The sequence below is a fragment of the Microcebus murinus genome, chromosome 10 (assembly GCF_040939455.1).
Source record: "Microcebus murinus isolate Inina chromosome 10, M.murinus_Inina_mat1.0, whole genome shotgun sequence".
In the NCBI taxonomy this organism is placed as follows: Eukaryota; Metazoa; Chordata; class Mammalia; order Primates; family Cheirogaleidae; genus Microcebus; species Microcebus murinus.
The window spans coordinates 101,038,906-101,064,799 of record NC_134113.1 but is presented as its reverse complement, the minus strand read 5'-3'; the positions used below and the strand labels follow the sequence as shown (position 1 = coordinate 101,064,799).

Below are 25,894 nucleotides of genomic sequence, written 5' to 3'. Positions count from 1 at the left end.
TTCATAGTTCTCCCTGTAGCGGTCTTTTACCTCCTTAGTTAAATATATTCCTAGGTACTTTATTTTCTTTGTTGCTATTTTGAAGGGAATTGAATCTTTAATTTGGTTCCCACTTGTACAGTTGTTGGCCTATATGAATGCTTCTGATTTCTGTGTATTGATTTTGTATCCTGAGACTTTACCAAATTCAGTTATAGATCAAGGAGTCTCATGGGTGAATCCTTGGGGTTTTCTAGGTATAACATCATGTCATCAGCAAAGAGTGAGTTTGACCTCTTCTGCTCCCATTTGGGCGCCCATAATTCCGCTCTCTTGTCTGATTGCTGTAGCAAGGATTTACAGCACTATGTTGACTAGAAGTGGAGATAGTGAGAGACCTTCTCTTGTTCCAGTTCTAATGGGAATGCTTCTAATTTTTCCCCATTAAGTATGATATTGCCTGTGGGTTTGTCATGTATGGCTTGTATCATTTTTAGGTAAGCCCCGTCTGTGCCTATTTTGTTGAGCATTCTTATCATAAAAGGGTGTTGAATTTTGTCAAATGCTTTTTCTGCGTCTATTGAGAGGATCACATGGTCTTTATTTTTGCTTCTGTTTATATGGTGAATTACATTTATAGATTTGCTTATGTTGAACCATCCCTGCCTCCCTGGGATGAAGCCCACTTGGTCGTGATGGATTATTTTCTTGACAAGCACCCGGATTTGATTGGCTGCGATTTTGTTGAGAATTTTTGCATCTATATTCATAAGGGATATTGGTCTGTAGTTTTCTTTTTTTGTTGCATCCTTTCCTGGTTTTGGTATCAGGGTTATGTTCGCTTCATAAAATGTGTTGGGGAAGATTCTATCCTTCTCAATGTTGTGGAATAATTTCTGCAGGATAGGTACCATTTCTTCTTCGTATGTGTGGTAAAATTTGGGTGTGAAGCCATCTGGTCCAGGACTTTTCTTTTTAGGAAGGTATTTTTATTGCTGTTTCAATGTCAGTAGTTGATATTGGTCTGTTCAGGAATTCTATTTCTTCCTGGTTGAGCCTAGGGAGGCTGTGTGTTTCCAAGAAATTGTCCATTTCCTCCACGTTTTCCAGTTTGTGTGCATAGAGGTTTTTTTAGTATTCATAAATTATATCTTGTATCTCTGTGGCATCAGTTGTAATTTCTCCTTTATTGTTCCTGATGGAGCTTATTAGAGATTTTTGTTTTCTGCTTATCATTAGTCTAGCCAATGGTATGTCAATTTTGTTTATTTTTTCAAAGAACCAACTTTTTGTTTTATTAATCTTCTGTATAGTTTCCCTGTTGTCAACTTCATTTAGTTCTGATTTGATCTTAATGATTTCACTTCTTCTGCTGGGTTTGGGCTTGGTCTGTTCTTCTTTTTCCAGCTCTTTCAGACGATTCATTAGGTTGTCTATTTGTGATCTTTTTGACGTTTGGATATAGGCGTTTGTGGAAATAAACTTTCCTCTCAGGACTGCTTTAGCTGTGTCCCACAGGTTTTGGTAACTTGTGTCACCTTTGTCATTTAGTTCAAAGAATCTTTTTATTTCCATCTTGATTTCCTCGTTTATGAAGTGATCATTCAGCAGAAAGTTGTTTAGTTTCCATGACTTTGTGTAGGAATGAGGACTCCTGTTAGGATCGATTTCTACATTTATTCCATTGTGGTCTGAAAAGATGCACGGTATAATTTCTATTTATTTAAATTGTTTGAGACGTGCTTTGTGTCCCAGGATATGGTCAGTCTTAGAGAATGACCCATGAGCTGATGAGAAGAATGTATATTCAGTGGTTTTGGGGTAGAATGTCCTGTAAGTATCAATCAGGCCCATTTGTTCTAGGGTTCTGTTTAAGTCCGTTATTTCTTTGTTGATCTTCTGTTTGGAGGATCTGTCCTGTCAGGCTTTCAGTGGGGTGTTAAGTCTCCGTCTATTATGGTGGTATTGTTTATCCATTTGTTTAGATCCAGTAGAGTCTGATTTATGAATCTGGGTGCACCAAGGTTGGGTGCATATATATTTAGAATTGTTAATGTCTTCTTGTTGAACTGTACTCTTCACCATTATATAGTGACCTTCTTTGTCTTTTATTACTTTTGTTGATTTAAAAACTAAGTTGTCTGTAATCAGCACCACCACGCCAGCTTTCTTTTGGCTTCCGTTTGCTTGAAATATTGTTCTCCACACCTTTAACTTTAGTCTAACTGCATCCTTGCAGGTTAGATGTGTTTCCTGAAGGCAGCAGATACTTGCCTTGTGTTTTTTTTTTATCCATTCGGCCAGCCTATGTCTCTTGAGTGGCGAGTTCAAGCCACTCACATTTATTGAGATAACTGATAGGTAGGGCAGAGTTCTGTTCATTATGTTGGGTTGAACTTTGTTGCTTTATTTTCTCTCTTGAGTCATTGTAGTATCTGGGCTTTGATCTTTAGCTTTGAGTAAATTTACATTCGTGAGTGTTTATTGTGCTGATTCATGGGTAACACTGTTTTGACTATTTCTTGAAGGGCTGGTCTTGGTGAATTCCCTCAGTCTTTGCTTATCTGAGAATATCTTGATTTCTCCTTCATATACGAAGCTTAGTTTTGCAGGGAATAAGATTCTAGGCTGGGCATTGTTTTGTTTCAGAAGAGTGAGAATGGGGCCTCAGTCTTTCCTTGCTTTTAAAGTCTCAGTAGAGAAGTCTGGTGTTATTCCAATTGGCTTTCCCTTGTATGTTACTTGCTTCTTTCGTCTTAGAGCTTGTAGAAGGGCCTCTTTAGTTGATATTTTGGTCAGTCTCATGACCGTATGTCGTGACGTCTTCCTGTTTGCATTGAGTCTCCCAGGGGTCCTCTGAGCTTCTTCAACTTGTATCTAGAGATTTTTAGCAAGGCCTGGGAAATTTTCCTCTATTGTAGCTTCAAATAGCTGGTCCAACCTTTGAGTGTTTTCTTTTTCCCCTTCTCGTAACCCTATGACCCTCACATTAAATTTCTTCACATAATCCTACTTCTCATGTAGGCTTTGTTCTTTTCTCTTGTTTCTCTGCTCTATCTCCATGACTGATTTATTTAATTGGAAGGTGTTATCTTCAATTTATGAGATTCTTTCTTCTGTTTGATTGACCCTGTTCTTCAGGCTTTCTACTGTGTTTTGTAGTTCCCTGAATTGATTCTTCATTTCCAGGAGTTCGGTTAAACTTTTCTTCATTGTATCGATTTCTTTAGTGAATTTTTGTTCCATGTCCTGGAATCTTTTTGGGGTTTTCTTTGTGTTGGTTATCCAGTTATTGTTGCAGATCATTGAATTTCTTAAGATCCACATTCGGAATTCCTCTTTTGTTATTTTTGTGGTCTGATTTGTGTTGGTGTCCATTTCTAAGGGGCTGGTGCTCCTTTTTGAGGGTGTGCTTTCCATTTGGTTCTTCATTTTTCCTGTGTTCCTTCGCTGATTTCTTCCGATCTGGATCAGTTGTTGCTTCTTGCCTTGAATTTTCGTTTGGGTATTGACACGCCTTGTTTAGTCTCTGAGTCAGTAGGTGGTGTTTGTGGGTGAGATTGGAGCACACCCTGTATGATGAGGCAGTAGGTGCTATGAAAAGAGTGTGCAGGATGTCCTCCCTGTTAGTAGGTGGCGCTTGCTGGGAAGAGTCGGCTACGCTGTTTTCTTTGGGTCTTGTATCCAGTTCTTGTTTTACTAGAGAGGTATTCTAGTGCCTCAGGTGGTGGGTGGGGCTCTGGGTCTTCCAGGTTTGTCCTTTATTCTCCACCTCAGTGAGGGCTTGTCTGGGAGTGAGTCTGGGCAGATCTGGGTTAGGTAAGCCTGCCCTCAGGCACCACCAATGTGATTTATTTGGGGAAAAGCTGTCATGGAGGGGCTGTAATGGCCCTGCTCAGTCAGAAAGTCTGCATGTGGGGGTGGGGCCATCTGAGACCTGCAGTCTGGAGCGAGCCTCACTCCTTTCCACCCTCTCAACTCTGCGGCTTCTCTTGGGCCTCTGCCAGGAGGCCAGACCCCATGCCACCAGGCCTCCCCTGACTACGATGCTGGTGGGGAGGATCTCTGCGCAGGAAGGCCACCAAGGAGGAGTGTTGCCCTTTCGGACGCTGATCTGCCCCTGAAGGCACACACACCTCAGTAGGCTGTTCACATATATTCCTCTGTGCCCTGGGCAATGCAAGATCTAGGTGCACGGGATTTGGTCTGCAAGTCTGACCTCTGGGCCCCGGAGTTCAATCCCTAACCCCACCAGGGAGAGGAGTACCAGTCCCAACTCACCCACAGGGAGCCCAAGCTGAGTCTATGTCTCTAAGCCTCAGGGTCTGCCCCGTTCTCCTGGGATCACCAGGCCAGCAGCACCTGGGAGGGCTGGCGGGTAGGGAGCTCACAGTCTTAGTTCCCCTTAGTCAGCTATAGGGCCCCAAAGTGAAGGTCCTGTTCCCTGGAGATGCCTCTGGCTGGTGGCTATATTGTCTCCCTTGACAGCCATGGATAGGGTAGGGAGAGGGGAGAATCAGGCAACGTGGCGCCTGCCACATGGCTCGGGTCTGTGCTCACAGAGGTGCCCCAAGGGATTTGGGAGCCTGGTGCCGCATCCGCTACAGGCTTACTGGTCACTGGCGGTGGCCGTCTCTGGGCTGGTGTCCGCAGGTCTCTCCACCCACTGGGGAGCCCACCAGCAGTCCGAGATGTAGGGGAGAGGAGAGTTAACAGCTTCACGTACCCCTGCCTCTGGTCTCCAGGCTACTCGGGAGGTCTCAGCTTCCAGTTCTCCGCAACCTCCTCCCGTGGTGTCTCCCGTGGTCTCAGGTACCCCTCGTCCATTGCATGCTCGTCTGCTTGATTCTTTCTTCTAATTTCTGCTAGAATCTGTCTTTTCTCCAGAGACACTCTGTCTGGCAGTGTTTCTCATCCGCCATCTTGCTCCACCCCCCAACCTTTGTATTTAGAGTATGATTATATAAAGTACCGCACTTGTAACCTACTTCCAGAACTTCTTTATATCCTTAATTTATCCACAGTGCATGTTATCCTTTTAACATAATCTTTCAATTTACTTTTGATTTTTTATGAGAATAATATGTATATTTATAAAGTGAAATCATACTACATGGCTTATAATAATGGTCAGCTATCTCATTCTTTTTATTATTATTTCAAGAAAATATACAAGTACGAACATTTTGGTTTCATTTTATAACTTTGCCTCTCCCTAGCAAGGGTTTGAGTTAGCTATCTCATTCTTGTTCCTGATCCCTGTTCCTCTGAGACAACCACTTTTACCTCTTTTGGTTGTTCCATCTGCTGTTTATTTGCACCTTTCCAAGTGACATTCTTACATCCGTTCTTCCATTATTATTTGGGCCTTACCTATGCATGGTGAGGAATTAGCATTTTTACCAAACCACCACACATACTTCCCTTTTTCAATCCTTCCAATATAGTTATATCAATGTTTACATTATTGTATCTGTGGCACATAGTATGTTATGATTTGCATTTTAGTTTTTCTTGGTGTACTTTAGTTTTTCTAGTCTTGGGTATTTTATTTGCTTGATTAGTTATTTGTATATATATCACCTATTTATTCCCAAATTTCTTGTTAGAACTATAAAATTCCTCCCAGTATTGTAATGACTCTAAAGTATATCATCTCTTATCAATTACTCTCAGGTAATCCATACATTGGCTTTTTTTCTTGGAAACATCAGTTTTCTCTCTCTGCTCTAGTGTGCACTTGCTCTGTAGGCTCCCTGTCATGTTGGAGGCCCCTTCACCACTCACCTGTGCTATATCCCCTTTTTTAATGGATTCCACGTCTTCCTCTTTCCAGATTTACCTCTTCAATTTGAATGAAGCACACCCTGGTAGCTTCCTCAGAAAGTCTGTGATTGAGGTATATTTTTTGAGACTTTGCTTTCTACCCTCATATTTGAAATTTGGATTCAGAACTCTAGGTTGGAAATCATTTTTCCCTTGGATTTTTGAAGGCATTACTCAGTTGTCTTCTAGGTTCCTGTGTTGTTAACAAGTCCAATGTCTTCTGATTTTTTTTTTATCTTTTGTAAATTATATTTGTCCTGTCTTTACAGACTCTTTTATTAAAATTTTTTTTTTATTTCAGCGTATTATGGAGGCACACATCTTCTGATTTTTTGATCCTTTGTAGGTGATCATTTTGGCCCTTTTATAAGTTTTTAAGATTTTTCATTTTCTCTAGTATTCTAAACTTTTATTAAAAAAGAGTACCCACGTTATAATCTAAGTACAGAAAAATGTATTTAATCTGCTTTTTTTGGAATATTATATTCTTTTATTCAAAATTATCACATGAAAGTAATGAATGTACTAATTGCAAGTTGTTCACATATATTATTAAAAGGGAATTTATACATACATGACAATAGAAGGCCTTGTAAAATTAATCATTTTATATTTATATAAAAGAATTGCAATGCAGTAATTTAAAGAGGTCTTATAAAACCATTGTTTTTGATGTGGAGATATGGCTATGCAGTATTTTCCTGTGACATGATAGAAGCATATTTTTTGTTTTAAGTTTCAGAGTATTACAGGGATACATACACATGTTTTTGTTACATAGTTTGCTTTTGTACAGTTTGAGTCACAGTTATAGGTGTGCCCTTCACCTAGTAGTGTACATTGTACCCATTAGATGTAAATTTGCCTATCGACTCTTCCCTTGTCCCATCTGCTTGATTTCTGTTGAGTTTTACTTCCATATATGCACATAAGTGTTGATTGATTAGTTCCAATTTAGTATTGAGTTCACATAGTTTGTTTTCTTTTGTTTTGTTTTGTTTTCCCATGCTTGTGATACTTCACTTAGAAGAGTAGTCTCCAGTGCCAGGTTGTTATAAAAGGTACTAGATCACCATTTTTTGTTACGGCTGAGTAGTACTCCATGGTATACATACCGTGTTTCCCCAAAAATAAGACAGGGTCTTATATTTATTTTTCCTCAAGAAGACACCCTAGGGTTTATTTTCAGGGGATGCATTATTTTCTCCCAAAGCCTCAGCTTGCAGCACGCACAGGATGGCCGGGACCTGACAGGGGAGCCAGCCTTGTTGGTGGGGCTGCCTGCACCTTTCCAGTCACCTCTGGGATAGTAGCTGGCATGATGGGGCAGATGAGAAGGGCTGCTCGTCTTTACCACTCTGTGATGAAATGCATGGGTTGTGCAGATACGCTGCGTAGCCACGCCCATCACTAGGTCTTGTTTTTGGGCGAGGGCTTATATTGCGCAAATGTTTAGAAATCCTGCTAGGGCTTATTTTATGGGTAGGTCTTATTTTCGGGGAAACACGGTAGTTTACAGTCCCACCAACAGTATATTAGTGTACCTTACACTCTACATCCACACCAGCATCCGTTGTTTAGGAAATTTTTGATTAGAGCCATTCTCACTGGAGTTAGGTGGTTTTCATTGTGGTTTTGATTTGCATTTCCCTGATGATTAGAGATGTTGAGCATTTTTTTCATGTGTTTGTTGGCCATTCGTTTATCTTCATTTGAAAAGTTTCTGTTCATGTCTTTTGCTCACTCTTTAATGTGGTTGTTTGATTTTTTTCTCACTGATTTGTTTGAGTATTTTGTAGAGTCTGGTTAATAGCCCTTTATCCGATGTATAGCATGCGAATATTTTCTCTCATTCTATAGGTTGTCTGTTTGCTCTATTGATTGTGCCCTGGACTGTGCAGAAGCTTTTTTATCTGATCACGTCCCATTTGTTGCTGTGATTGCTTTTGGGGTCTTCTTCATAAATTCTTTGCCTAGGCCAATATTTAGTCTTCTTGAAAGAGTGAAGACAAATAAGAATATTAATATTAATAAATACTTATAAGATTTAGCAGTGTGGTCGACACTCCAGTATTTGTAGAACTAAAAGGTTTTCCTGTTCATTTCTTGCATTGGCTCATTATTTCATTGAATTAAATAGGAGATTCAAGATGTTGTTCAACACAAAGGAAACTTCCTTGGTTTGCCTTAGCAGATATCTGTTAAGATTCCAAAAGTAAAACTGAAGCCAGACTTTACTCACTAGATAGATTAAGTAGTTATGGACTTTGTTAATAAAGGTGAGGTAGATAGTTACTATCTTCATTCTCTTGCCGCTGCCCTGGTTTAACACAATTTCCTTAGAGCAAATGATTCCATACTTAGCTGTTACATGGCTTATATTAATAATATCACATAAATATTATTTAACAGTCCTCTGCTTTATTTGTAGTTTCACTTGGCTTTTGTTCTTCATCCTTGTTGAGAATGATTTTGAAACATCCTTTACCATTAAGTCCAGAAGACTTTTCTTAAATAAATGGCCTTGCACGCTGAGCTCATCTGGTAGACTATGGTTTCATCGCTGATTTTGAGGAAACTTATATTATGAAACCTACACTGATCCTCTGCATTATGACAAATTATTAATCATCTTCCCTCTTAAAATTTTTTACTGATACAGCCTCAAAGCTATTTTTTACGTTATGCAGGTGTACAAGTAAAGCTGTTTGCTTGAAGTTGATTCCTGGGAAGTTATTTGGAATAACTGTTTCAGACTCTGTTTAGGTAAGGATAACAGAAGCCTCTCAGGAGACCTCCACAAAACAGTTTAAGAGCAGGATAGGGTAGACTGGGAAAAAACATAATACTGGGTTTTCCACAACAAGTTGATAATGAAAAGCATTAGTGTGTATTTCTACTTACAACTATCTTTATTTCCTAATCCCATGTTACTGCACATACAATTATTCTTATTCATCAGAAGATTTGAGAGGACTGAACTAATTATTGCAGCCATTCCTTACCTCATAATTCTTCTCTTACATTTAGTTGTCTTTGATTCTGAAGAAACCATCTTGGTCTGCCTTCTGACTGGCACCAGTCCTTGTCTCCTCTGTGTAGCTCCGTTTTAGAAAGCCTCACTGTGCTATGCTGTTCCTGGCAGGCCAATGGGACATGTTAAGATTTTGACAAAGCATTTTTTTGTATAGCTAAACTGCCTTGTGTAAAACAGAACCTTATTTATGGGATAGATCACAGTATTTTATAACATCTTTGAGAAGAATGAAAACTTTTTTTTAAAATGAACATGACATACATCACCAAAATATGAATATTCTTTTATCTAAATCTCATATTTTTAGGCCGGGCGCGGTAGCTCACGCCTGTAATCCTAGCTCTCTGGGAGGCCGAGGCGGGTGGATTGCTCGAGGTCAGGAGTTCGAAACCAGCCTGAGCAAGAGCGAGACCTCGTCTCTACTATAAAATAGAAAGAAATTAATTGGCCAACTAATATATATACAAAAAATTAGCCGGGCATGGTGGCGAATGCCTGTAGTCCCAGCTACTTGGGAGGCTGAGGCAAGAGGATTACTTGAGCCAGGAGTTTGAGGTTGCTGTGAGCTAGGCTGACGCCACGGCACTCACTCTAGCCTGGGCAACAAAGCGAGACTCTGTCTCAAAAAAAAAAAAATAAATCTCATATTTTTAAATTTAGAAAAATGAGAGAGAACAAAATATTTATCAAGTTTTTATTAGGAAGAATGTTAAATAAGATGCTATTCTTCCAAAGTGGGGAGAAAAATCTGACTTATCTTTGACAGATTTCAAGTTCTGAATTTTCTGAAGGCAAAGTTGTCAAAAAGGACTTTTTTGTAAATTGTATTTATAAAAGCAAACTTCAGTATAATTAAATGAGAGTTGCTCAAAGACAAAATTCTTTCATATGTCTTCCTGATATGAGTACTGAAAGTTGGAGAATGGTTTAGCAAATCTTGTTCTTTTGCTATAATTTTAATAAAATATAGCACTTTATTCTTAATCTTCTGGTTCTATAAGAATTTAAAGAGAAAGTCTTTATAGTAACCTAATGAATCCAGTTCTCCATCCTACTTGAACTCTTGTTCATTAATCCTTCTTATGTCAAGATCCCTCCTATCTTATGTGAACTTAAAATCCTGTGGGATTTTGTTTGTCTTTCTGATAGATCTATATTCAACTCTCCAAAAGTTATGTTTGAAATTTCTGTGGACTATCAGGGCTAATGGGAGTGGCTTGGCTAACTAAATTGTTCATTCTTAGCCAGAGCAGTTCCTTATATCCAGTTGTCACTTTTGGTTTTCTCATATAAGATTAAGAGAAAACTGCACATTCTTGAAACATTAGGAAGTATTGCCTTCTTTTTACTTATTTTTTAAAAATTTTGCCTATAATTGCCTATATATGAAGGATATAATCTGAAAGATCATGCTGTTTACTTTTTCATATAGGTTTAACTTTGCAGGGGAAGAGAATATTTTGGTATTCAGTCTAATTAGTTAGACTTCATCAAAGCTGGCTTTAAGCTCAGTTCAGGGAGTAGTTCAAAAACAGCTTTGTGTTTTTAAATAACCAAGCCTTTGTTACTTATGCTGTCTAACACAGTTTTATTCTCTCTGTTGCAGAGAGCAAATTCATCACCTTTGTCTTGCTTAACTAACTTGATACTTTGCTCTTAATAATATACTTCTTCAATTTCTTTTACTTTTCTTCCCTTGTTTTATTCTTTCCTCTATGAAAATATCTTTTTGGCCTGGATTTGCTTCTCAAGTGAAGAACATTTAATAAGCCAATAGTCCTTTCTGATAAATAGGCTCTCCTTAGGTTAACTAATTAATCTCCTTCACCTAGTCTTCCATCATTTTCCAGGACAGTCTCCGTAAGAAGGATGACAGAATTGAAGAGCTGGAGGAAGCACTAAGAGAAAGTGTACAGATAACTGCAGAGCGAGAAATGGTGCTAGCACAAGAGGAATCAGCCAGGACCAATGCTGAAAAACAGGTCTGAGATTTTATATGGTTATTAGCAATGCTGCTGGTTAAACAAAAGGTAAAACTCAATTGGTATAGTTTAGGTAGACTACAAATATTAGATGTTTGTAGGGTTTCAAAAACACTACATCTGTATTTAGACTTAAATAAAAATTGAAACATAGTTGTATAAGAATTGGCTCATGTTAATGCAGAGGCCTTTACATTAATAATTTAGGACTCATTTCACATGTATTTATGTAATATATGCTAATATATCAGATGAGATGAAATGGAACTTGTCTGTTTGCTATAAGACTGGGCACAACCCTGGCTTTTAAATTGAATGAGAAAACACAAATATTTCTGACTCAGAGCTGTTAATTTCAAATAGCAAAGAGTTTATTTATTTTATACTCTGCCTTGTTTGAAAGAGCAGTTAAGGTTATGATGAGTTAAGGTTAATAGTGAGTGTGAGGGACATAGATATCATAGATATCGTGGCACTTGAGTCCTAGATTAGCATGTCTCAGCCATAAGGGGACTTGTGAAGAGTTCTGCTGTTGCTATTTGTGATGTTTGTTTATATATTTTCCACATCTTTTTAGATCTTCGTGCTTTTTGACTTTTTATTAGGAAGAATAACTAAAGTGGGGAAGTTTGGATGGAAGAAATAGTTTTTTGTTTTTTCTTTTTTTGAGACAGAGTCTCACTTTTTGCCTGGGCTAGAGTGCTGTGGTGTCAGCCTAGCTCACAGCAACCTCATACTCCTGGGCTCAAGCAATCCTTCTGCCTCAGCCTCCTGAGTAGCTGGGACTACAGGCATGCACTACCTTGCCCAGCTAATTGTTCTATGTATTTTTAGTTGGCCAATTAATTTCTTTCTATTTTTAGTAGAGATGGGGTCTCGGTCTTGCTCAGTCTGGTTTCTAACTCCTGACCTTGAGCATCCACCCGCCTCGGCCTCCCAGAGTGCTAGGATTATAGGCATGAGCCACCGCGCCCAGCCAGGAAGAAATAGTTTTAACAAGTGAAGGCTATAATCTCAGTTCTCATTCTGAGAATGTAATGTATGGTTTTGAATCTACCTCCCACAGAGGTTTATGACGTTTAATTTTGCAGTAATTATTTCTTTACCATTTCTTTGTGGGAGAAATGTGAATCCTAAACAGGTTTAAAAAAAAAACAAACAAGTTCAATGAGAAGGTGGCATGAATCTTTTGGTGAACTCCCTTGATCAGACTACTGTGTTACTGTGCATTAAAGTAGTTGAACAGTTAAGAAGAAGAGTATGTTTTCAAGGCAGACATGTTGTAGTATGTACCTCAAGGAGTCCCTTCATGGCCATGTTAAATACAAGGATATGGTTTCTTTTGTATCAGGTATAGAAACAAAGACCTTTATTAGCAAAGGTTAGGAGGAATTGAAGTTTTCACAGAATGAGCATTTTTTAGTACCTTGTTCCTAGATGAATGCCTTGTCTATATTCTCTTCGAATATCTCTCTTAACACACAGTCAGATAGAGCTTCCATAGGGCAGCGTCAGAGAAGGGATGGCAACAGCTGTTGTTCCGGATTGGGGAGGGATTTACCTTTTAATCTTAATGTCACCCTTTTTACGTTCTCTCCTTTATTTTTCAAATTCCCCTCATTTTTTTATATAAAGATTTTTTTCTGTAATGCTTTGGTATAATTATTTTTGATAAGTATTAAACATCGGAGATCATGCAAAGATTTTGGCAATTAATAATAGATAATGTCATTATGGTATTTAGACTTCTGTTTTATGTTTTTTGAGCTATTTTATGAACTGAATATAATGCTTGTTTTTTATTATGTTTTATTTATTTATAATTAATAAACTATTTTAGAACAGTTTTTAAGTTTATAGAAAAATTGAGCAGAAGGTACAAAGAGTTTTCCACTTACTCTTTTCTCTACCTCAGTGTCCCCTGCTACTAAAATCTTGCATAGTACGGTATACTTGTTAAAACTGATGAGCCAATGATGATAAATTATTGTTAACTACATAGTCAGTCTGTAGTGCACTCTTTGCTATGTGTAGTTCCATGGCTTTTGCCAAATGTATGATGACGTGTATCCACCATTACAGTATCATACAGAGTAGTTTCACTGCCCTGAAAAATCGATGCTCTACCTGTTTATTCTTCTCCCACCTCTCCAAACCCTGATTCTTTTTACTTTGTCTATATTTTTGCCTTTTCCTTTACTGCTAGTTGGAATAATACAGTACGCAGTCTTTTCAGACTGGCTTCTTTCACTTAGCCTTTGCATTTAAGGTTCTTTCATTTCTTTTTGTAGCTTGATAGCTCATTTCTCTTTGTCTATGATTAATATTCCATTGTCTGGATATACCACTGTTTGTTCATTCCTCCACCCGTTGAAAGACATCTTGGTTCCTTCCAACTTTTGGCAATTATTAATAAAGCTGCTATAAACATTCACATGCAAGTTTTTGAGTAGACATAAAGTTTCAGCTCATTTAAGTAAACACCTAGAAGTGTGATTGCTGGATTGCATGGTAAGATCATATGGTAAGACAATATTTAGCTTTGTAAGAAACTGCCTTCCAAAGTGGCTGTATAAATTTTGCTTTTAATTGCATGCTTTTTCCTTCTCTCTTTCCTGTTTATCTTGTTTTCCACCGTTCTACTACTTACTGCCTATCTGAAGCTGTTGAGTGAAATATTGCATGAGACCAGTCATTTGGGCTTTAAGTGGTTCAAGGTACGAAGAAACTGCTTTTATACTTCTGAAGCCTTACAACCCTCATCCACTGTCCTCTTCTCCCCCATTTTTATTCTTATTTTTATGTTTTTCTGTCTTTTAACTGCACTGTTAATTTTACTTATGTGTATTATTTGTATGCACAGAGGTAATCTACAGGTATTCTTTTGAAATGCCTTAAGTGGATGGACCTTTTTTTGCTTAAGGACATTATTCTTATTATCTTACTGAGGTCCAATAGTTATCTATTTCTTGCTTAAATTTAGCCTCTGAGAATAAAAGACTCCCTCTGATAAAGGGAGTATATCTGCATCTCTTGATTCCTCTAAGACCAAAGAAAAACTATGTGGGAACCATAGTTCTTATTAAAATAAGACATAAAACTTTCAAAAGTGTGAGCTAGAAAAAAACTCCCAAAGGAAAACATTCCTTGTTACCTTTCCTGTATTCTCACAGGATCTGGTCACAGTTTCTTTATCTATCCCTAATATATGCTGTTCAACATTGAGCCCATTCTAGAAATGGAGAGACATTGTATAATTATCTAATGAAGAAAAGTGCCCTTTAACCTATGTTGGCAAATAGATGGAAGTGAATGCTTCCCAAAAGGGAAAATCCAAGGGCACCTGTGCTTTTGTGTTGTCTCTTTCCATAGGGGCATTTTTTTTTTTTATGAAACCTCTGTCTGCCTAAGTTTTGGCAGGTTTTATGTTTTCTTGAATGTGAAAATCTGTTTTCTTTTTTTTTTTTTTTTTTTTTTTTTTTTGAGACAGAGTCTCGCTTTGTTGCCCAGGCTAGAGTGAGTGCCGTGGCGTCAGCCTAGCTCACAGCAACCTCAAACTCCTGGGCTCAAGTGATCCTTCTGCCTCAGCCTCCCGGGTAGCTGGGACTACAGGCATGCGCCACCATGCCCGGCTAATTTTTATATATATATCAGTTGGCCAATTAATTTCTTTCTATTTATAGTAGAGACGGGGTCTCGCTCTTGCTCAGGCTGGTTTTGAACTCCTGTGTTTTCTTAAAATGAACATAAACAAGTTCTCCTAAACAAGGCTCAGAATTGCCAGTGGCTAAGGAACCATATGCTTAGTTCAGCCATGCTATTATGAACTTACAATTTTTGAAATGCCTTTTTTCTTTAACACTTGAAAAGAATGTTTTAAATATCTTCACTGGTATTCTTTCAGGGTAAATTTATTTTTCGAAGGAATCATTTACAACCCAGTCTTCTGACTAAAGATTTAAAAATGCCTGTGTAGTAGTAAGACTTTTGTGTGTGTGGTTCATTAAGTTGGATTTATATATGCTCCTAAAGAATATTTTTAAATATTTTGTGCAATGACAAAGACATATTCTCTCACAATACTAACATTTGCACATATGAATTCTTATATTTATTTTAAAAGCTCATTTTTTAATAGTGATAACTTGTTTTTTCAAATTGCCATTTTGACATTTGGCTTGTATGTTTAGTACAAATTTTTGACCTTCAAGATAATAAGATTTTATCTATGGTTTGCTAGATAATTATAGATTAAGAGCGTTTTTAAGTATTACATCCTTTTTTTTTTAAGAGTTATTAAGTTCTTTGTTAGCTGCAAATCTACTCAGTCATTTATGCAACAGTTATCACCATAACACCTGGGTATATTTTCAGGTAGAACAGTTGCCACTGTGGAAGCAGCACTGAGTGGGGCAGCTTGCTGAAGGCGACATGTGCTAACAGAACCCTAGCTGTACTCCCCAGTTCTTCTTATTGCCTTTTACTTTCATGTATTCCAAGAATGGTATAATTCAGTCTTTGGTTTTATAAACTTAATCCTTTACTGGTCTGAATACTTGTAAGTTGTATTTCCCTCATTGTTTTTTAAATGGCAGTAATGCTCTGAAAATAAAATGATACTTCTGCCTCTTCTACAGACTTTTTTTTAGTATGTTGTATTTTTCCAGATACTACAAAAATGAAAAGGCAATAGGTATTATCTCTGCCTTCAAGAAGCTCATAGTTTATTGGGAAAGACTGAAGAATAAACATAATTATGGTTTAGTTTGATAAGTATCATGGTAGAAGTCTTAATAGAGTGCTGTAAGAATAGAGGTGGGGGAGCAAGTATGTACTCCAGATTGGAGAAGTCCAAAGAAGGCTTCCTGGAGGAGGTGGCTGTACATGAGTTGAGTCTTAGAAAGAAGGAATTAGACAAAGAAATGAAGGATGTTCAACATATTCCATATAGAGAGAAGAATGTAGGTAAAATCTAGAAGCATCTAGGCAACTAATTGGTGATTAGTAGCTGCAGTTCAGAGTAGATATGAATAGCAAGAACTATGTGAGGAAGAGCAAAAGACGAGAGGGGGAAGAGAGAAATAGAGGTCATTGACACAAGTTCAGTCCTCTGTTACATTCAGGAACTTTTATAATTCAAGGCAGGCAGTAAAGAACTATTGAAGCATTTTAAGCACAGAACGATATTTGTTATTAGTTTACTTGCTCATTCACTCATTCAGCAGATCTTTCCTGGTCATTCATTGGGTGCTGTGGTAGTCCTGGATAACATACAGTGATGAACAAAGCAACTGTGGTTTTTCCCCTAAGAGACCTTGTAGTTCGGAGGGGGACACAGACTCTAACCTAACAGATAACATTTGATTACAACTTATTACAAAGTACTGTAAAGAAAAAGAATAGGGATGGCCGCCACCTACTGCCTCGGCCGGGCTTTCACTGCCCTGGCAGCATTGTTGCTCTTGTCCTTCGGCAGCTTTGCAGCTAGTCAGATCGAGGATCAAGCAGAACAATTCTTTAGAAGTGGCCATACAAACAACTGGGCCGTTTTGGTGTGTACATCCCGATTCTGGTTTAATTATCGACATGTTGCAAATACTCTTTCTGTTTATAGAAGTGTCAAGAGGCTAGGTATTCCTGACAGGAATGTGGAATCCAAAATTGATAGTCTGGATAAAATTTTATATTAAGTACCTGGACAATTTAATATGGAATGGTTAAATCAAATTCATTCACATTGTCCTAATGCTTGCAGATGATATGGCATGCAATTCTAGAAATCCCAAACCAGCTACAGTGTTTAGTCACAAGAATATGGAACTAGATGTGTATGGAGATGATGTGGAAGTGGATTACAGAAGCTATGAGGTAACTGTGGAGAATTTTTTGCGGGTATTAACTGGCAGGATCCCACCCAGTACTCCTCGGTCAAAACGTCTTCTTTCTGATGACAGAAGCAGTATTCTAATTTATATGACAGGACATGGTGGAAATGGTTTCTTGAAATTTCAAGATTCTGAAGAAATTACCAACATTGAACTTGCAGATGCTTTTGAACAAATGTGGCAGAAAAGACGGTACAATGAGCTACTATTTATTATTGATACTTGTCAAGGAGCATCCATGTATGAGCGATTTTATTCTCCTAACATAATGGCTCTAGCGAGTAGCCAAGTAGGAGAAGATTCACTCTCGCATCAGCCTGATCCTGCTATTGGAGTCCATCTTATGGATAGATACACATTTTATGTCTTGGAATTTTTGGAAGAAATTAATCCAGCTAGCCAAACCAATATGAATGACCTTTTTCAGGTATGTCCTAAAAGTTTGTGTGTATCTACTCCTGGACATCGCACTGATCTTTTTCAGAGGGATCCTAAAAATGTCCTGATAACTGATTTCTTTGGAAGTATATGGAAAGTAGAAATTACAACAGAGACTATTAGTTTACAACAGCATTCAGAAATGGAAAGCAGTTTTAAGGACGATCAGATGGATGAAGAACTAATGGAACCTCTGAAATATGCTGAACAACTTCCTGTAGCTCAGATGATACACCAGAAACCGAAGCCGAAAGATTGGCATCCTCCTGGGGGCTTTATTCTGGGATTGTGGGCACTCATTATCATGGTTTTCTTCAAAACTTACGGAATCAAGCATATGAAGTTCATTTTTTAGACTTGATGTATGAAGAAGAATGCATGGAAGACTACAGCCTTGGATAAAAATTGATGTTATTATATGTTTTAAACATGCATTGCTCTATGTGAATTGGAAAAAAAGTATAAGGAGGTTAAATTTGAACAAACTATTGATTTTATAACTTAAAAATAATTATTAATATAATTGATTAATGACACTAAATATATTTCAGGTTTTCATTTTGTATGTTATAAAACAAATAGTACAATGAGATCAGAATATACTGATTGATTCATTTTTGAAATCACAGTTTTGTCTTATCTCCTTTTGGAAAAGAAAAAATTCTGAAGACATTAAATTCTCACTAACAGAGGTAACTTCTGTTAATAATTTTCTATATGTCCTCCCAATCTTTTTATCTATACACATATTTTTCCCCAAACTAGGCATCATAATATTAGATTATTAAATATGAAATGTCCGATTTCCCTAAGTACTAAGTTTGACAGTTGATATCTCTGACATTTTACTTTGACACTTCTTGTTTTATTTTTATTGTGAATGTACATACTTGGTCTTGTAAATGCATGTTTTGGCTTGAGATTGATTATCTTTCAAAATTTTTTAGAGCAATTTTTGTGAAACCATGGATAAATAAAAAATTTGTGTTATTTTCAAATATGAGTTCTGTTGTAGAACCAGTGCAGTGCAGACAGCTCAAAATATCAACGAAGTATTTGAGAAGAATGTGGTTAATGAAAGCAGAAGTACGTCTATGATTTGAGAAGTTCCATGCTGGTGATTTTAATCTTGAAAATGAGCCATGTAGCAACCTGAGACCAAGGTGGATAATGATGAGCTGAAAGCTGTAGTGGAAGTGAATCCATCTATACCTACATGTGAATTAGCAGCAAGCTTTGACCTTACTATTCCAACAATATTGGACCATTTGAAACAAATTGGCAAGGTAAAGAAGCTAGATGAATGAGCTCTGCATGAATTAAATGAGCATCAAAAGAGACGTCATCTGGAAGCTTGCCCTTTGCTGTCATGACATAAAGGCGAACCATTTCTACATTGTATTGTTATGTGTGATAAAAAATGGATTCTTTTGACAATCACAAGCATTTGGCACAATGGTTGGATAAAGATAAGTGCCAAAACACAGTCCAAACCCGAATAGTCATCAAAAAAAGCTAATGGTGTCTGTTTGGTGGTCCAGACCTGGTATTATCCACTACAACTTCATGTAATCTGGTCAACTGATTACAGGGGATGTCTACTACAACCAATTGCTGTGGTCCCCAACCCTTGGGCTGCACAGTTCCAGCATCCTCCCCTGACACATTGGTGGAAAAATTGTCTTCCATAAATTCCAGGAAATGTAGGGATGGGAAGGCACACAGCAGGAGGTGAGCAGGCGGGGGTTAGTGAAGCAAGTGAGTGAGCAAAGCTTCATCTGTATTCACAGCTGCTCCTCTCCTATTGCTCACTGATATCACCACCTGAGGCCCCATGAAAAAATTGTCTTCCATGAAACCGGTCCCTGGTGCCAAAAACATTGGGGACTGCTGAATTAGACAAAATGATGGGGATGCTTGCAGTTAAGCAGCCAAGATTGGTCAATAGAGATAGGCTAATCTTCTTGCAAGACAGTGCTGGACCACATGTCTCAGAAACAACACTACTGAAACTACAGAAGCTGGACTTGTAAACTCTCCGTCATCCACCATATTCACCAGACCTTGCACCAACTGACAACCACTTCTTGCAAGGAAAAATATTCAATTCTCAACAAGCTGTGGAAAACGCCTTTCAAGATTTCATTGCCATTCGCTCTCTAGGCTTCTTTGCTGCTGGTATAAACAGGCTACCATTAAGATGGCAAAACTGCGTCCATAGTTTAGGCCCATACTTTGTTTAATTGTACTGCTTCTTGTTTGAGATATAATAAACCACACTTTTTATTAGAAATTAGACATTTAATATTTAATGACCTAATAGAAAATACCATTTTTTTAACTTCTGTTTTCATTTTACAGTATGTTATCAGCCTTTTCTGTCTTTGTATATTGTGAATACATTGTGAATAACTACATAGTATCCATTGTATGAATGGATAGTAATTTATTTGACAGTCTTCTATTGCTGGACCACTTACTTTGTTCCCATAGTTTTCCTTTGGTTTATTCATTAATGGTATTAAAATTTTACTGTTGGTCACTCATGAAATCCTGCAGCTTTAATTATAAGCAAAGATGAAAAAATTGGTTTCTTAATCTATTGTGCTGACAGTTTTTGAGAACTTATTTGGCATCATTTATCTGGGAGATTTTAGATCTTTGGGCATTTCACATATTAACTGTTCAAGAGAAATGTACCCCATTATTTTTCATGCCTCAGCATTCTGTTATCTAGAATTGGTCATCACCTTTTTAGTTTCTACCTGAAACTGAAAGAGACAGCCAACAAGGACTTTATTTCATTCTGTTTAAGTTAAACCTTGCCCACTCTTAGTGCTGGATCTACATTTTCCCTAAGGAGAATCCCATAAAGTGTATGACCTGCTTGGAAAATTTATGTTTCTGGCCTTGCCTTCATGTCTGACTGATATATCCCATAGGGTAGAAACCCCTTTCTGGTCTCTGATAAGACACAAGAGCTGATATCCCCATCATTGATTTTTTATCCTGGAAATAGTATTGAGATTGTGCTTTGTGATCAACCTCAAATATTGTTTTTCTTTTTAAACTCAGATGGTGGATGGTGGGAGCCTGAAAGTTCAGTATTTATGTCCCAGGGGATACCATTATGTGTTTTATCTGTTTTATCTAATAATGTATACGTTTATCTTTACTCATTGCAAAAATCTGTTTTATAATTTTATGTATAATTGTAACATTAAGAGGACAATTCTTCCTTCACAATAAAACCTCCTAAAATTAAAAAAAAAAAAAAAGAAAAAGAATAGGTTTTCAGCAATAGACAGTATTTGATGGAAGTTGAGAGGGTTAGAAACTATTCTAGATAGAGAAGGTCCTTTGAGAAAGTAACATATAACCTGAGCCCTACAGGACAGGAAGAAGTTTTCACTGGGAAGAGTAGGGGAGGAATCAGCAATTGTGCTGGTAAAGGGTAGGAAAGAACTGGAAAGTTTGAGCAAGACTCATGACTGAAGGGAGGAGCAATACAAGGCATGCAGGGCTCCTGCAAGCCATGGCAAGAGGTTTGTGCTTTGTCAGAGGGATGGGCACCCTTGAGGAGGGCATGGCATTTATGTTTTAATATGTTATCTGGCTGCTGGGTGGAGGACAAATTGGAGGGGAGTAAGAGCGAAGGAGAAAGATCAGATGGCTTATCAGAGTAGTCAGGCCAGAGCTGCTCCAGCTGAGGTGGCATACACCTGAAAGTGCTGAGTACTTGCCACATTGTGCAGGCGCAGCTGCTCAGTTTCCAACCGTCTTTCTCCCTCAGAGTGATCTGCTCAGAAGGCACAGGAGGCATGCAGATTCTCCTGCCCACCATCCCTTTCACAGTTGGGAACCCCTTGCTTTGCAGCAGCCTCCCTCTCCTAACTTGACTTTCCTGTGTTCCTCTGGGGAGAAAAAAGTCTGGAACAATAACAAAGGGACAGTTCATGGTATTGGTGTTAAGAAAATGGACGAGTCTGTCAGGTTGTTTCCAATTTTTTGATTTCAACAGAATGGAAAGAGAACCTGATCAGGTTGCCAGCTGATGGATTATGATAAACAATTTTTGATGACAGGTTACTATGTGGTTTGGGATATAGAATTCTGAAGGAGTGCAAATAATTGAGTTACATTGCTGTAACAAAACTTCCATTCCTATCTAGTCATTTATGTGAAGAAGGTTCTTAGTGCGTTTGCCTATAAAAATGAGACATACCAGTAGAATGATTTTAAACTCTTATCTAATAATAAGTAATATTAATCTAAGGGATATCTAAACTAATAAAAGCATAAAAGTTCCATTAATCCCATTAAGATAAATATGTTTGATGATAAGATACATTTTAATAAAAATTTCTTCTGTGTTTAATAAGTATATTTAATATTTATATTTTTGATTGATTGTATATTATTAGTGATTGTAATAATAATGCAGTCCACAAGAATTTTTAAGAGTTATGAGCATAGGAAATTTTAAAAATATCAAATTTAAATTTATATGGATATTTTTGTTGAGAAAAGTATGAGAGGAGATCCCTGCAATCAGTCTAACTTAAAGTAAATTACGTTAGTATGAAATTGTAGAGAGAATGGAATGGAAACACAAGATCAAAGAGAAAAAGGAGAACGTAGAGAACAAGTTGTCCCTTACAGTTTTTAAATAGGTGATGGATATCAAGTCACTATGGCAGTTATATTTCACTGGATACTTCCTTTTTTAAGACAAGTGATACTTTATTTTTTAAAAAAGCAAATTTTAATACCCAAGAAATTACATTCTTTACAACTCCATAAACTTATGATATAAAAAAGTTTGTTGTATAGTAGATTAAAATCATAGTTGTATAAACTCTTTTAGGAGGTAAACAAGCAAAAGTGCTAGACTCTTGGTGTAGGCAGTAGGCCGTGCAGCTTAGGCAGTGACTGATGAGGTTCCACAGTGGCAGTGGAGATGGAGAGAAATGGAGGGATTTAAAATGTCTTTTGCAAATAGAGCTAAAAAGATTTGGTGAATTGCATATATTCACCAAGAAGGAAAAATTTGAGGATAAGAATCAAGACATTGTGCTAAAAAAATGTTAGTTACATTATCAGTAATAGCAGAATTGTCACCACATCAGATTTATATTTTTATTTACTTATTTTTTAGAGATGGGTCTAGCTGTGTTGCCCAGGATAGAGTGCAGTGGCCATTCACAGGTATTCACTGTAGCCTTGAACTCCTGACCTCAAGTGATCCTCCCGCCTCAGGTTTGAGTCGCTGGGACTAGAGGCATGTGAGATTTATATTTTTAGCCTAGTTTTCCCTTCTGAGATCCAAACTAATGAAGTAGACAACACTCTGCTCTATATCTTTACTCCAGTATTTCATTGACATCTCATGAAAAACTCTCCATATCTGAATTCTTGATTCGTACCTTCAAACCAGTTTTCCCTCAGGCTTTTTCATCTCATCCCTCTAATTCTGCAAAACCAAAATTAGACATAGTGAGTGTTAGGTTAGGTACAGAGATTTTTATACTATGGTTCTCCAGTTCACAGGGTCATTCCAGAACCTTAGGGAAGATGCATTCCACAATGACTAAGAAAGTGGGCTCTGGAGTTAGAAGCCTTGGTTGGAATTACGGTTCCACCACTTACAAATTGTAGTCTCAAGCAGGTTACTTCTTTGTCAGTATCCTGAACTGTAAAAATATAGATAACTGTATCTGCCACATTAAGGTGATGAGATATATGTGTCTATGAAGCATTTATTCTGGCACATGGTCAACCCTTAGTAGCATTCACCACTGTCAGTACTTCTATTGTCCCTACCACTGCCCTCCATAGTTCCAAGGGGAGGGGTTGCTCTGATCAGCCAATCTAAGGCCCAGGAGAAACATAGTATCTATAGACTCTACCTGTTTTGAGTCAGCACCAGTGGTGAAATCCTTATTGTTAAAATTTTTGATTTTCATATAACAATAGTTTTAATTCCTGTCTCCTTCTTCTGCCCAGCCCTATATCCTATAATTTAGTATTTAGATCAACTGATAATAACACAGCCTATGAATAGGTTCATCTGATGGGCATTGTTCCTACCACTGGATTATTCAGTCTCTGAGTGTCTCTCTTAGGTCAATGCAGTATCTTAATCTGTCCATTATTTCCCTTTTTACTTTTAGGTTTTCCTCATAAAAAATAGCCTGGGTAGATTTAGTAAATGGCTAGAAATATATGCTGTGAAATCCAATCCAAATGCTTTCAATTTTACTAAGCCTTGTATTCTATAGTTTGCCGAAGGAAGAGAGAGGGGGTAAAAATCCTTTCTGAGCACTATTTAAAACAAAATACTGGTTTTAGAACTTTGTCCTTAGATCTTATTCCTAGAAGTAAGAAGATGGAGAAAATTTAAGGTTGTGAAGATTTTTTTAAGGGTTTGATTTTTGTGATCTTATGACTTTTTTTCTCGTAAACACACACACAGATAGAAACACATGCATTTCCCATGTACTGAAAATACCAGGAAGACGATGGTCCTCTCAGTAGCAGTGCTCGTTCCTAGTGCTCAGCTGTGGTCTCTAAACACTATTGCCTATTATGAGGACTTGAATTCCAAACAAGTTATTTTTTTTCTTTTTGGCATAAAGTGAATACTTCAAATATGCAGTTTTCTTTACAAGTGCATATTGGTTTCCGAAGCCTCTGTAGTCTTCATTGCAGCACTGTGGAATAGAACTTTCTAAGACAAAGGAAATGTTTTATCTCTGTTCTACCAAGATGGTAGCCTCTAGCCACATGTTTCTATTGAACATTTAAAATGTGGCTCGAGTACCTTAAAAACCAAGTTCTTACTTTAATTTTAAATAAATTTAATGGTCACATCTGGCTAGTGGCTAATGTATTAGACAGCTTAGCTCTGTAGTGTATTGAGTGGATGAATGGATGGATACTGACATATACACATACACACTTGGCAGATACTAATTGGTTTCTCCTCTTGAGCCTAACAGAGCTATAGTACTGGAATACTGAAATAGAAACCCTTTCTGATATAGGTAGCCATTTTTTTTTAATTTTTGTTTTTGGAAAAACATTGGTGCTCTAAAAACAGGTTTATCAAAAGTAATTTTTCCTTTAAAAAATAATGGTGAAAGACTAGGTTAGTAAAGGGCTAGCTTACTCTCAAGAGATATGATAATTGTGTATGTGTGTTTTACCCCATATTCATGTACTACTAAATACTTAAATTTCCAACAGGAGTGATAGAATCAGTGCAGTAAAAAGAGCAATAGTTATAACAATTAGGGTCTTCGACATTAGATGTCCATGGTGAGAATGTGCCACCCCAGAATTGTTACAAGTTTAATGGCTACATTTATTTCATTATTTGTTCAGTTAATGTTTACTTATGCTAGAAACTGGGAATACATTAGTGAACAGATGAACATGGTCCTTTTCCTTATGGAGCTTATGTTATTGGGGGAGATAAATCTGGTGATCACATAAATAAACATACTTTAAAATTTGACACATGCAAATAAATAAAAGTATAGTATTTTATAAAAGAGCATAACAAGGGGACCTTATTTAGAGTGAATGGTGGTCAGGAAGGGCATCTCTAAGACATTGATATTTAAGTTGAGACATGAAAAGTAAGTAGGAATTAGATGAAGAATGGCAAGTAGTTTAGTTCAGTGGAAACAGAATGCATGGGGACCTTAATGCAACAGCTTGGTGTAGTCAGGGAACCAAAAGAAAATCAGTTCATGGAGAGTGCTAAGTTAAGTGAGTCAGTAGTTCTTATGAGTAAGTAGGTGAATGAGTGAGGGAGGGAGTGAATAAATGAGTGAAAGAACAGATGGCATGGCATGAAACTGGAAAAGTAGGCAGAAGCCAAGTTATGTAGGATGGTCATGTTAATGATTTTAGGTTTTATCTTAACCACAGTGGTTAGTTAGCCTCTAAGTCATTTTAAGCCAAAGAATGGTAAGATCCATTTCCTGTTTTTAAAAGATTATTCTAGCAGTTATATGAAGAATAAATAGGAGAGCAAGCATAGAAAGAGCTGAGGACCTGTTAGGAAGATGGGAATCCAGGGGCATGATGGAGTGATGGCAGTGAAGAAGTAGAGATCTCTTTAGACATAGATTCAACAAGATTTGGTGATGAATTGCATGCGGAAGGAGAGAGAAAGGGATGCAGCAAGTCGATCCCCACACTTTCTAGCATAAGGATCTATGTGGATGGTTGTCTGAATCCATTTATTGTTGTTATAAAGTAATACCTGAGGCTGGGCAATTTATTTTAAAAAGATGTTTATTTGACTCATGGTCCTACAGACTGTGCAAGAAGCATGGCACCAGCATCTGCTTCTGGTGAGGGCCTCAGCCTTCTTCCACTCATGGTGGAAGGCAGAGGGAGCTACTTACTGTACAGTGATCACACAGTGAGAGAGAGAAAGCAAGGGGAGGGAGGGGCTGGGCTCTTTTTAACAACTAGTTATCAGGGGAACTAACCGAGTGAGATGAGAACTCACTTCCCTTCCACAGTGAGGCATTGATGTATTCATGAGGACCCGCACCCATGACCAAGGTACCTTCTGCCAGGCCGTACCTCCAACACTGGGAATCAGATTTCAACGTGAAGTTTGGAAGGGAATAAAAAACGCTGTTGTTACTACTAAGAGACTGTCTCCATTTAGTCTGATAGAATGAAGGCTCCTCCAGAGCAAGAGCCATGTCTTGCTTGCTGTTGTG

The 25,894-nt window shown here is 37.6% G+C and overlaps 2 protein-coding genes across 22 annotated transcripts in view; both read left to right on the top strand.

Annotated features, from left to right (window-relative positions):
• The window catches only part of ERC1 (ELKS/RAB6-interacting/CAST family member 1), a 560,419-nt gene that overhangs the window by 283,703 nt on the left and 250,822 nt on the right, over positions 1 to 25,894 (top strand). For 8 of the 21 annotated variants that reach the window (XM_012747177.3, XM_012747178.3, XM_076007809.1 and 5 more), the window contains 2 exons: positions 10,693 to 10,824; positions 13,488 to 13,541. The exons of 5 other annotated variants lie outside the window; for them this stretch is intronic. In XM_012747177.3, coding sequence (XP_012602631.1) covers positions 10,693 to 10,824; positions 13,488 to 13,541 — 186 coding nt within the window. The remainder of the gene's footprint in view (positions 1 to 10,692; positions 10,825 to 13,487; positions 13,542 to 25,894) is intronic. 8 more of the 21 variants (XM_012747187.3, XM_012747184.3, XM_012747182.3 and 5 more) reach the window with 1 other exon arrangement.
• On the top strand, positions 14,340 to 21,801 carry LOC142873428 (GPI-anchor transamidase-like). Its single transcript, XM_076007814.1, has 2 exons — positions 14,340 to 16,468; positions 16,557 to 21,801. The coding sequence occupies exons 1-2, from the start codon at positions 16,230 to 16,232 to the stop codon at positions 17,500 to 17,502; spliced, it is 1,185 nt and encodes a 394-aa protein (XP_075863929.1). The 5' UTR covers positions 14,340 to 16,229; the 3' UTR covers positions 17,503 to 21,801.